This window comes from Elaeis guineensis, chromosome 1 (genome assembly GCF_000442705.2).
Source record: "Elaeis guineensis isolate ETL-2024a chromosome 1, EG11, whole genome shotgun sequence".
Classification (NCBI taxonomy): domain Eukaryota; kingdom Viridiplantae; phylum Streptophyta; class Magnoliopsida; order Arecales; family Arecaceae; genus Elaeis; species Elaeis guineensis.
In genome coordinates, this window is record NC_025993.2 from 71,090,855 (window position 1) to 71,102,047 (window position 11,193).

Genomic DNA, 11,193 nt, shown 5'->3' on the forward strand with positions numbered 1-11,193 from the left:
CAAAGATCTATCACATATAATTAAATCATCCCAAAATCACAAGATTTTGGCATGATTTTTCCTTATTTTCATTCTTTCTCATTCTTATCTTATTTTTAACAACAAAAATTTAAAAAAAAATATTTACTAAGAAAATAACACATTATCTTATCTCCGGCCAAAGATCAGCCTCTCCTCGAACCACTCCTGCAATTTGACGAAATTTTTTTTTTTTTCTAATTTTTCGGAGGTCTCAACGGTTTCGTTGAGACCTTCGGACCCTAGGGAGTTCTCTGAGACATCTCAGAGAACTCCAAAGCAGGTAAGGCCTTTTATGCATGTGATCTCCGACCCCCCCTCCCCCCTCGTCACTTTTGGCACATGGGGTGTCGGTACGGTTCGGTTCATACCGAACCGGACCATACCGTCCGATTTTGGACGGTATGGAAGCGAACCAGACCGAACCGCTCGGTTCGGTACCGGTTCGGACTGTTTCTTAAAAAAAAGGTCCGAACCGGACCGTTTGAGCACCGGTCCGGCTCGGTACGCCCCGTACCGGGCGGTTCGGCCCGGTACGGCGAACCCTGGTTCGGAATCAACCTCGAAATTATAGGATTTTTAAATGCAACCCCCTACTTCTAATTTCATGACCTTCTTAGCCAATTCCCGCATGTGGGAGATGTCACAGAAGTACAATAAAAAAGCTCTAAGAATTTGTATAATCCATCTCTATCTTGGATGTGAGTTTTGCATTATCTAGATCTCCCCGATACTAATTCATTGTGTGCTAAGAAATCATTTCATGTATGAAACCATGCAGTATTGCTCCTTATGTGGTTTGATGAATAAACTGTATGAACATGTATCCCTCCTTTGCTCTGCCTGGTTCTCAATTCCAGGTATTATGATTCACTTTTCATATTCAAGTGACTGAGTCATTTGGGTATCCTAACATTCACAGTCATGTGCTTTCAGTACACTTCTAACAAATATATGATACTATGTTTCAGGAAGAATTTCAATACAAGAAAAATCCAATCTGATAAACATACTAAAAAGGTAAGTGACATCCAAAGTTTTTGCATATAGCTATAATTTCAGAGAATAATTTAGAACAGAAAGCATAATTAGTCATGTAAAAAATTGAATTCAGATGAAAAGTCATGATTACCAGATTGGACTTGTTCTTCAAGCATAATGACTGCTGCTTTTTTAACATTGATGCAGTATGCAAAGATTCTGGACTTTGAAGAATTCTATTCAATGGGGTTCCTGTAACCTGATAGTGATTTTTGTTTGCAACCGGTACAAAAATAGATGAAAATTGTAGAAGAAAAACCATCAATGGACTGCCAATCTGCAAATTTCACAAGGTTTCCTTTTAACAATAAACAACAAGCTTAATTAAACAGAAGAATTAAGGAGCTGAAGATCTAAGAACTTACTCTAGTCAAAAGAAGATCCCAAGCACAAGTACAGAGAAATTCACCACTGGGGCTGAAACAACTTTGCTAGCAAACACAAATGAATAATACAATCACGCAAAGTTACTTAAACAAAGATAAAAGCAACTAAGGGAATCAGCAGCCACTATGCAAGCAGATGGAATATCAACAATGACATACATATATCATGCTCTTAGCTACAAAAAGTGCAGCTACTTTCTCTAAGTACATCAATTGAGAATGACTTTTAAAATCTTGTAAACAAAAAGCTGATGTCCCTGTCATGAGCTCATGTCACAACATAGTAAACAACTAAATGCTCAGGTTCCCTTTCTTATTGCAGCATTGATGGCAGCAGTCAGTCAATCATTATACCAGCCCTTATTTCTAGTCATACATGTTTTATTTGCACATGTCACCGAAAGTATTTATGAACAACCACAGTTCATCTTTCTGAACTATAAGCAGATAACATAGATTCTTATCTCCAATATAAAACCAAATGCAAAAGAACACCGCATTCCCATTCATAACTACCAAGTCATCAACATACCTTATCATAATTACTGCATAGCACATTGGTGAACTCTTGTGGCTTCTCAATTATCAACTCCATTGTATTCGCAACAATCTGAATATAAAGTAATGCTTCAAGAACATAATCAATATGTGTGGACATTGTCAAATGTGCTAGACAAATGTGTGTATTCACATATATGTATATCTATGCCTATCGCAATATGCATATACATGTACATGTACATGCAAACATATAGATACTAAAAAGTACAGTTAGACTCGTTATTTATAAAGTATGACACCCACAACTAGGCCCAGTGAGTTGCATCAAATATTAACATATGAATGGTGAAGCTCACTGCAGTAAAAAATAGAAACCAACCAAACAGGACTTAGACTGCCTTAAAACATGAACAAAACAAAATCAAATGAGTTCATCTTATTCATTTATTAAATGATGCAGAATATATATCAAAAGAAAATAAAAGATCTCAAAAATGATGAAAGAAAGACTTTGCTCCAATTCAAAGTTAACAGAAGGCATATATGCAATTCTATGAAAAGAATATGATTTTATGCTTCAAGTCATCAATAAAGATCTGATGCAAAAATTAATTGTCAATCCTCTCATTATGTACAAAAACTAGGATACCGCCGATACATGCATGATTCTCCTTAAACAGTAGAGTAGGGTTGGCAATCAGGTCGCATTGAATCAGGTACAGGTCAGGTCCGATATAGGATAGGTCAAAAATCTGTCAGCCCAAACCCGACCTGTTTATGAAACAGGTCAAATGTCCAAACCCAAACTGACCATTTTATTAAATAAGTAACTTAAACCGACCTACAACGAGTTGAATCAAGTTAAACAAGCTAAAGAAGTTAAGCATTATGACCCCTTGCTCAAAGGGATGGAAGGTTATCTCCCACAAGGCACACAGTTAAGTGGGAAGTCTGGAAAGAACAATTTAGAAGAGTTCTTTGATTTGGCCTTTAAAGGAGCATCTAAACTAATACTTTATGTTGGGATGAGGAGGCCAAGGTTTTTTCTCCTTTTGTTAAGACTGCAAGAACTAATCACTAGCAATTGTAAATTAACATATCTTTGTTTCCACTGTTAGGCCTCTATTATCCTAATCACCATGATAAAGGGATGTGAAACCATGGTTTACCATACCATCCCGTATAGGGTGTGCCATACTGCACTGATAGCAAACTGATAGTTGATACAAGAGGCATACCAAGTGTCAATATCATAAAGCGTCCCATACCGACGCCGTACCAAATGGTACTGGTACAGTACATATACCGAAAATGGTATTGCAAAACTTGCACAAAACAATTACTCTTGCCTTTTTCATTTTATGGATTATGAATCTCTATTACTTCTAAAAAAAATGTACATAAATATATAACTCACCCATTAAAATGTCAACACAAAAAAAAAGTGGCTACCAAGGTATGCTGAACTGGTACCGCCAGCCGTATCGACCGATCGACGGTACGATTTCGTATTGTACTGAACCGATGAAGGCAAGCGGACCCGAACCGGAAGAAGAAAAAGAAAGAAAGAGAGAAATAGAGAGAGGAGGAAGAAAGAAAAAGGAGGGAAAGGAGCCGGCGGGGCCACCGGACAGTCTCCGGCCAACCGTCGGAGGGCGCAGTCCACCCGCGTAGCGCCGCAGGCGTGAAACAAGGGCGTCGTCCCTATTTCGCAAGTTTTTTTAAAAAATATAATTTTAAGTGAAGCCGGCAAATAGTTTGTCGGCTTCACGATTTTTGCTTTTTTTTAAAAAAAATTCAGTTGCCGACTTCATGAGTTTAAAATCAAAAAACAAAAAAAAAAAAACAAAACAGACGACTGTCTGTTTTGAAAAAGAAGAAGGGGGCGGAGTCGTGGAGGGGCTCCGCCCGCTCGACCACCCTCAGGCCGTTGGCGTCGGCTCGCCGGCCACCGGGGGCCTTGCGACGGAGGCGCCGTCCGTCCGGCAGGTCCCTCCTCCCGAGCGCTCTCTCTCTCTTTCTCACTCTCTTGAAAGTCCTATCAGACGATATGGAGCTCGGAAGCCCTCCGACGGTCTCAGCCGACCTCCGACGGCTCCCACCTCCCTCCCTCTCCTCCTCTCTCTCTCTTTCTCACTTTTCTTCTTTTTTCCTTCCGTACCGCCAGTGTACCGAATTTACCGATCGAATCGTGCCGGTTCTCCGTCGGTCCGATACAATATGAGGTGTACCGATCGATTCGGCATGGTATGGCAAACCTTGGTGGCTACAACATATAGACGCCATAAAGAAAGAAAAAAGATAAATATGACAAAGATTTGATTGAACATTGAGTGATCTGTGATGATGGCCTATTGAGTTGTCACTTACTGCACTTACAAAAAGTAATGAAGTCATTCATGGATCACGATGAAAGATGTCAATCTTTGATGGAAATTTGTGCTAAACGTTGACACAGAGAGGAACAACTAATTCTACTTTCTGTTAGATAAATTGGAACCAAGGTCGAGTTTAGGAGCAAAGAAGCAGAGATTTTAAAGGAGTTCTTAAAAAGATAAAAAATGATAAATAAAAAACAAATTAGCGCATAGGAAGTAGGTTCATGAACAAGCAAACAAAATAAATCAAAATAAAAATCAAATGCAAAACTTGCATAGAAGGTTCAAAGTCACTGCCCCAAAAAAGAAACTACGCCAAGGCCTCCTAGCCAATCTACATATGGTCAAGCAGCACCAATACATAATCAGACCTTATGTCAGTCATCTAGGTGCCTGTATAGCCACAACAGCCTATATATGCAGACTGAGCACAGATTTGTAACAAGTGCAGAAAATGCAAGTTCTGGGTTGTATCTCACCTCCTATGCATCCTTTTCTCCTCCTACCAAACTTATTCTCCTCATTCTCCTTCCACTCAACCCTCCTTTTCCTCCCCATCCTTCCCAACTCCTTATTGTACCCACTCCACCAATCCATCCTTCTACTCTGCCTTTGCCACATCTTTGTCTACTTCACTTCCCCTCCCTCATCTTCTGCACAAGCACCATGGTAGGTGTTGCCATCATCACTTCTAAATCATAGAGTTCTACCCCCAAGCTCTTGCTTCACTATAACTTTGTATCAACAATTTAATGCAAACATGAAAGTTTCTCTCAAAGTTCCATCACATGAATAATGAAGACAACAAGGGTCAGATAGGGGCAAAGAGGCAATATAATTCTTGGCATATCATGGCCCCACTAATATGTTATTTGACATGCATATATATATTAGAAAGAAAGTAAGATAAATCCTGAATAGAGGATAATAGGTAGTAGAGGACAGCAAGGCATGCCAACATTTAATTACTAGGCAGGTGGCTGTAGAGTTCGACTGAAAAAGGATGGTTTTACATAAAGGAGTAGCCACAATATATAGATGCAATAAAAGGAAGATAAGAGGTCAATAAAATAAAGATATTGTTAAATATTAAGGGCATGTGTAGATATTCCTGCAGGAATATCCTTTAAGAATCAGGCATTTGGCCCATCTAGCTCACAATCTTCTAAGAGCCTCTGTCCTAGCCTGTAGGCCTGTTAGCCTGCAAGAAGGAAAAAAGAACACATGGAAGTCCTTTTTCCCTCCCACAAGATTTAGACTGCAAGGGTATTGGATTGATATGGACCATACTCAATTAGGCTACCTAATCCATGAATCTGGCAGGAAATCTGGCCCAATCCTGCAAGATTTCTCTTAGCCTAAGTGATAAGTGGGAATCAACTATTGAGTTCTCTGCTTTCTGCACTTATTAAATGTAAGAAGACATTCATGGATCATGATTAATAAGTCTGACTTTAAAAAAAAAAAGAGAGGACAAAACAAATTCTACTTTTAATAAGCTAAATTAGGAGCAGCTTCAAGTGCAGGAGCTAAGAAGCAGAGGTTTCAAAAAGTTCTTAAAAATATAAAAAGAAACAAGAAAATAGCACATAGGAAGTAGGTTCATGAATAAGCAAACCAATAAATAAATAAATATCAAGTGCAAATCTTAAATAGAAGATTCAGGCCATTGTCAGAAAAGGAACTATGTCATGGCCCCAGCCACTCCACATATGATCAAGTGGCCCCAATATGCAACCAGACCACATGCCAATCTTCTAGGTGTCTATATAGCTAGAACAACCTATATATGCATATCAAGCAGATATTTGAGATATGAGCCGAAAATGCAAGTTCAAGGGTGTGTCTCACCTCCTAATCCAATGCATCCTCCTCTCCTCCTTCTAAACTTACCCTCCTCATTCTCCTTCCACTCAACCCTCATCTTCCTCCCTCTCCTTCCCACTCATTGTCCTCCACCTCCACCAATCCATCCTTCTTTTTCGCCTTTGCCACATCTTTATCTACTTTCCCTCCCCTTCCTCATCTTCCATGCAAGCACTACTCAAAGTACCAACATAACATCATTGCTTTTAATAAGGTTTTACGTCCCAACAGGACAGGGGCGTTCCAGCCATCTCACCTCGATCCATGAGAAAACAGGACAAAGACGAAGTCGAGACTCCAAAACCAATCCATGTAGGGAGAGAAGAGAAAGAGGAAAGAAAGAAAAGAAGATGAAGAAAGGGAAAAGGTAAAAGGAAAGAAGAAGAAGAAAAATGAAGAAGAAAAGAAAGGAAGGAAAAAAGAAAGTAAGGAAAGAGAAAGACGAAAAAAAGGGAAAAAAGAAAAACGGAAGTGATAAGAAAAAAAAAGAAAAATGAAATGAAAGAAAAGAAGGTAGAAGAAAAAGAAAGAAAAGAAGGAAGGAAAGAAAAGAAAGAAAGAAAAGAATAAGAGGAGTGAGACACCAAATATCTAATGGGACAGTTATCAGGATAGGACGGGACAGCAGGGCATCCCGTTCTATGGAGATACCGGGACACCTCTATCCTATGGGATTTAAAACCTTGGCTTTTAAAACCTTGATTTCAATCACCAAGATCTTGCTTCACTACAACTTTGTATAAACAATTTGATGCAGTCATGCAAATATCTACAAAAGCTCCATCACATGAACAATGAAGCAACAAGGATCAAATAGGGGCAAAGAGGTAATCCAAAGCTTGATTTAAAAATTGAAGTCTTCACATATCATAACCCCACCACTGATGTGATTGGACATATTTAAAAAAAAAAAAGACCATCTTGCTGATATTTGACCAAAACCAACATATCACAATCTTTTATTTTCAAGATGTCATTTAATTTTAAAGCATAATTAGCTGAATCATTGCAATCAAGACCATCTTGCTTGGTTGGAACCAACTATTTGAGTCTTATGAAAGGCAGTGCTGGCAGTGTGTAGATCATGGAATTGGGCAGGTGGATGTTGATGGTTGAGTAAACTTAGTGGAGGATCATTGTAGATTACCAAAGGGCAATTTTTTTAAAGGAAGGAATAGCAAAACCATGATTTCAATAGTTACTCATACAAACTAATTATTTTGGTGCTGATCTAGTAGTAGAAACTATAGTGATATTCAATCCCCTTAGAATTTATAGCTAACTTTCATGCCCAAAGGACTTCATGCCCTCTTTGTAGAACAGGACATCAAAGTTACAAGTGTAGAACCTTTTAACTTATATGCTTATAAGCTATGCATATATACACATGCATACCTTTATATATGTACATGCATACATGTATATATACATGCATGTGCAGTTGTGCACATGCATACACATGTACATGTGTATGTATATGTGTGTAGACAGCATATTTATTGGGTATATGTAAACAAAATTCACTCATGTTAGGAATCATACAAACATTCTAAGCATGAATTGTTACAATGCATATGCAAATACATCTTTTAGCAAAGGCATAACAGATCTCCTCTAGTCTAGCACATAATATTATTGCGTAGGAAAAGCATGTCGTACCACTATCAGGTGCATTAGGACAAATTGAACTTGAGCACCTAAAATGGCAAAATTGTAAAATAGGAGAACTATAAATCAGTGGAAGTTCAATAAGCACCCTATTGAAAACAACGAAGGCAAAACAAGAAAACCAAACTTGACTTCAACTTTCTTAATCAGGGTGACCAAAGATTGAGTGCAGAACTGTCAGATAACTTTTATCCATTCAAATGCCTGTACATCTCAGTCATTTGTTTATCTCAGTCGGCAGATATATATGGTACACAATGAGTTGAAAATATTTTTTTTTTCAACACCATCAGAAAACTTCAGAAAATAAAAACCAAGGCATATGCTGTCTTTCTTTTTCTGACATCAAGGAAGCAAAAAAACTGCACGCAAACTCCATCCAAAATTACAACTTTAATCTTTTTTTTTTTTAACATTTCAACACCCATCCGAGTCGTCCGATCAAGTGAATGGGGCAGATCAACGGCTCAGATCACGCGAGGGTTTATGGTCTAGAAATCACTGGCTCACCCGGCGCTGTGGCAAGGGAGGGTCGGAGGAGTAGACAACGGGCGGCGCCGGCGCGCCGCTGGGCACAACGCAGACGGCGCGGACGAGGAGGTTCCGGTAGTCCGGCGGGTCGTCTCGCCGGAGAAGGTATCCGGAGCCACCGCAGCCGAGGCAGCGCCGCCCGCCGCACCGGCATTGGGACGGGGACAACAGCGGCGGATGCGGAAGCAGGGAGAGGATGATCTCCTCCAGCGGCCTGGCGCGGTCGCCGTAAGCCCGCCGGAGGGCCTCCGGTACTCGGCGCCTCTTTCTCCTCACCATCCTCTCAGAAGAGCGCCCAAGAGGATGGATGGACAGGTGAATGGGGCTGCGGAGAAATTTTGCGCAGTCCAGGGAGAAATTATTGCATGAACCAGCTTCAGTGGACCGGTCGAAATATCGAGGCTCTTGGGTAAGCGGTAACGTGCATCCTCATTCGATCTTCAACAAGCACTCAACCGATTTAATCTATTATATCTATTATCTATTGTACATATATTAAAACGGAGCAATGGTATGTCTCTGTTTGTCACGTCGTCTGATCGCCAGCCGGTCTTCGGTACCCCTCCTCCCCATCTATCCCAGGCAAAGCCCCCTCCTCCCCCTCCGTACTCTCGAACGGAGGATGAGCGAATCGCGAGCGAGGCTTCGTAACGTCGAAACCCCTTCTCCTCCTTAAGATTGCTGTGGATGCGGTCACCACCTACCCCTCCTCCGCTATCGTAGGATTTGGATAATTAAAAGTGCCATAGGATAATCATCAATGAATCAATATCAGTACCCTCATTTATGATGCATGGCACGGACGATACAGTTTGATGTCATGGTCAGAAAGTTTGTCTAATACAAGGATATAGCATAAAAAGTTGAGAACCTCTATAAACTTTACAATACCAAGAAACCAAGCATCAAGCACTTGATTATACAGAGTTTACTCTAACGCATAGAAGCCTCAGTTTACCCTTTTTTTTGATTTAGAGATGCAGTTATTTTGAATCATTTCAATGCGCACTGGATTTTCACAAGTTGTCTCTTCGCATCGTGCCGTGCAATTACATTGGCATCATTGTTTAAGCCTTTATTTGCCAATGATCTATGATCATTGTCTTTGCCATGATCCATGCAACTTTCTTCATGGTCGGTATTTCCATCAAAATTCTGCTCGAGAGCCACCAAGGTTTCCAACTTTTCATCAGTTCTCTCTTCCGGCAATATCAAGATCTCCTTAGCACTTGCATTCGCTAGAGGATCATCAGCAGATGTATTTGTGTCAGACTGGAGAGTTAATCCATCACTGTTGTCATTTTTTACATTATCATCTTGATTTGTGCCATTGCTTTCCAAGAAATCAGAGACTATACCATGCTGCTAAGGCATGTCAAGATGCTGCTTAAGTAGAATCCCCATCACATCCTCTACCTCACCTCCCAAATAGGAAGATACAAAGAATTACAAAGAGCATTGCTATTTGAAAAAATCTCAAATGCAATCAAGAACCAAAAAACAGTTATAGTTTTTAATATAGCAAACTTTAGATTGCCGTGAAAAGCAAGAAGTCCTTCAGGCATAGCAAGTCATCAAAGAACCTCCTCCCTATTTTCTAAAACCATTTATCTTTTAATGTCATATGATTTAACACTTTCAAAGAAAATATAGAAGAAATTAGTTCTGATGTCATTATGGTTGTTGCTGCTTAAATCAGTCGAGGTCGGATGATGGACACCTAATCTTCGTGCAGGGATGCTGGCGCTGGAGTGACCTGCAAAACAAATCTAAAATCGGAGGTTGTAGCTCCGGCGAAGATCCTCCGACACTCAAGTCAGAAAAGCAAAGAACAAAAAAACAGCAACGGATTCTCTGAGAGGGATTTGATTTGACTTATCTGGGTCCTTGGAGCTCTGGTTGTTTATATAGAAGGATGTCGGACAGCTGGGTTGTTAGCTGTGAGATCGTATGATTCCGAGATTACGGGATCATTGGATATGCCAAATTGGACGAGATAATTCAGCCCTTTATCGCTCCCACAAGATCAGAGGAGATGGTTACTCCGATCTTATCTATTCGGGATGGACAGCTGTCATGCATGAGGAAGGGATAAGTTGGCTGAGATAGCTCATACATAAGTTAGACCTCGCAGACACGTCAGCTCAGCAGATAGACGGACTCCTCAGCTCATACGGCAGTCAGTAGTCGTGTTAATGATCTGAGAGCTTGAAATGCTTTGTGATACAGTGTCGATCCAAGGTGCTCATGGTAACCACTATAACACTACCCCCTACTCCTGCATCTGAGAATCAAGTGAAGGGAGTACTTCAAAAGTACCTCGGATCCGGTATCGTATGTTCCTGCCCTTATGCCTGCTTTTAAGGCTCGGGATGTCAGTGTTGGGTGGATGTCTGGCCAGGACACCACCTCTCAAGATCTTTTCAGTACCATGCGATGCAGCAGGAAGAAAGAAGAAAAAAAACAAAAGAAAAACAATTAAAATACGTGGATCAGCCACAAAAGGGCTTGCCTCTACGGGGCATGCAAACTTTACTATGAAAAAAAAATTTACAAGAGGAGACGTCACCCTCAACCCTTGTACATCCAATTCTCTCTCACTAGAAGTTTCCCTCACAAAAGCTCTCTCTCTCTTGGAAGACCCCCTGAACCCCTAAAGTGCCTGGCGACCGCTGTCCAGGAGCCTCCTGCTCCTTCTCTCAGCACTTCCGCCTCTCTCTTCTCTGGGTTCTCGTACGGCGCAAAAAACTAACCACACACCCTCTCTGTTACCGATCAGCCCTATTTAAAGGGCTTAAAACTTG

At 40.5% G+C, this 11,193-nt stretch overlaps 1 protein-coding gene across 6 annotated transcripts in view; it reads right to left on the reverse strand.

The window, feature by feature from the left end:
* LOC105032643 (telomerase reverse transcriptase) overlaps window positions 1-9,036 on the reverse strand; it is a 114,615-nt gene extending 105,579 nt beyond the window's left edge. For 4 of the 6 annotated variants that reach the window (XM_010907140.3, XM_073254601.1, XM_019846376.3 and 1 more), the window contains exons 1-4: window positions 8,369-9,036; window positions 1,978-2,055; window positions 1,425-1,490; window positions 1,151-1,336 (exon numbers count right to left, since the gene is read on the reverse strand). In XM_010907140.3, the coding sequence (XP_010905442.1) occupies window positions 1,151-1,336; window positions 1,425-1,490; window positions 1,978-2,055; window positions 8,369-8,668 (630 nt within the window). In that variant the 5' untranslated portion in view covers window positions 8,669-9,036. The remainder of the gene's footprint in view (window positions 1-1,150; window positions 1,337-1,424; window positions 1,491-1,977; window positions 2,056-8,368) is intronic. The other 2 variants (XM_073254603.1, XM_019846377.3) reach the window with 2 other exon arrangements.
* Between the last annotated feature and the right edge of the window lie 2,157 nt (window positions 9,037-11,193).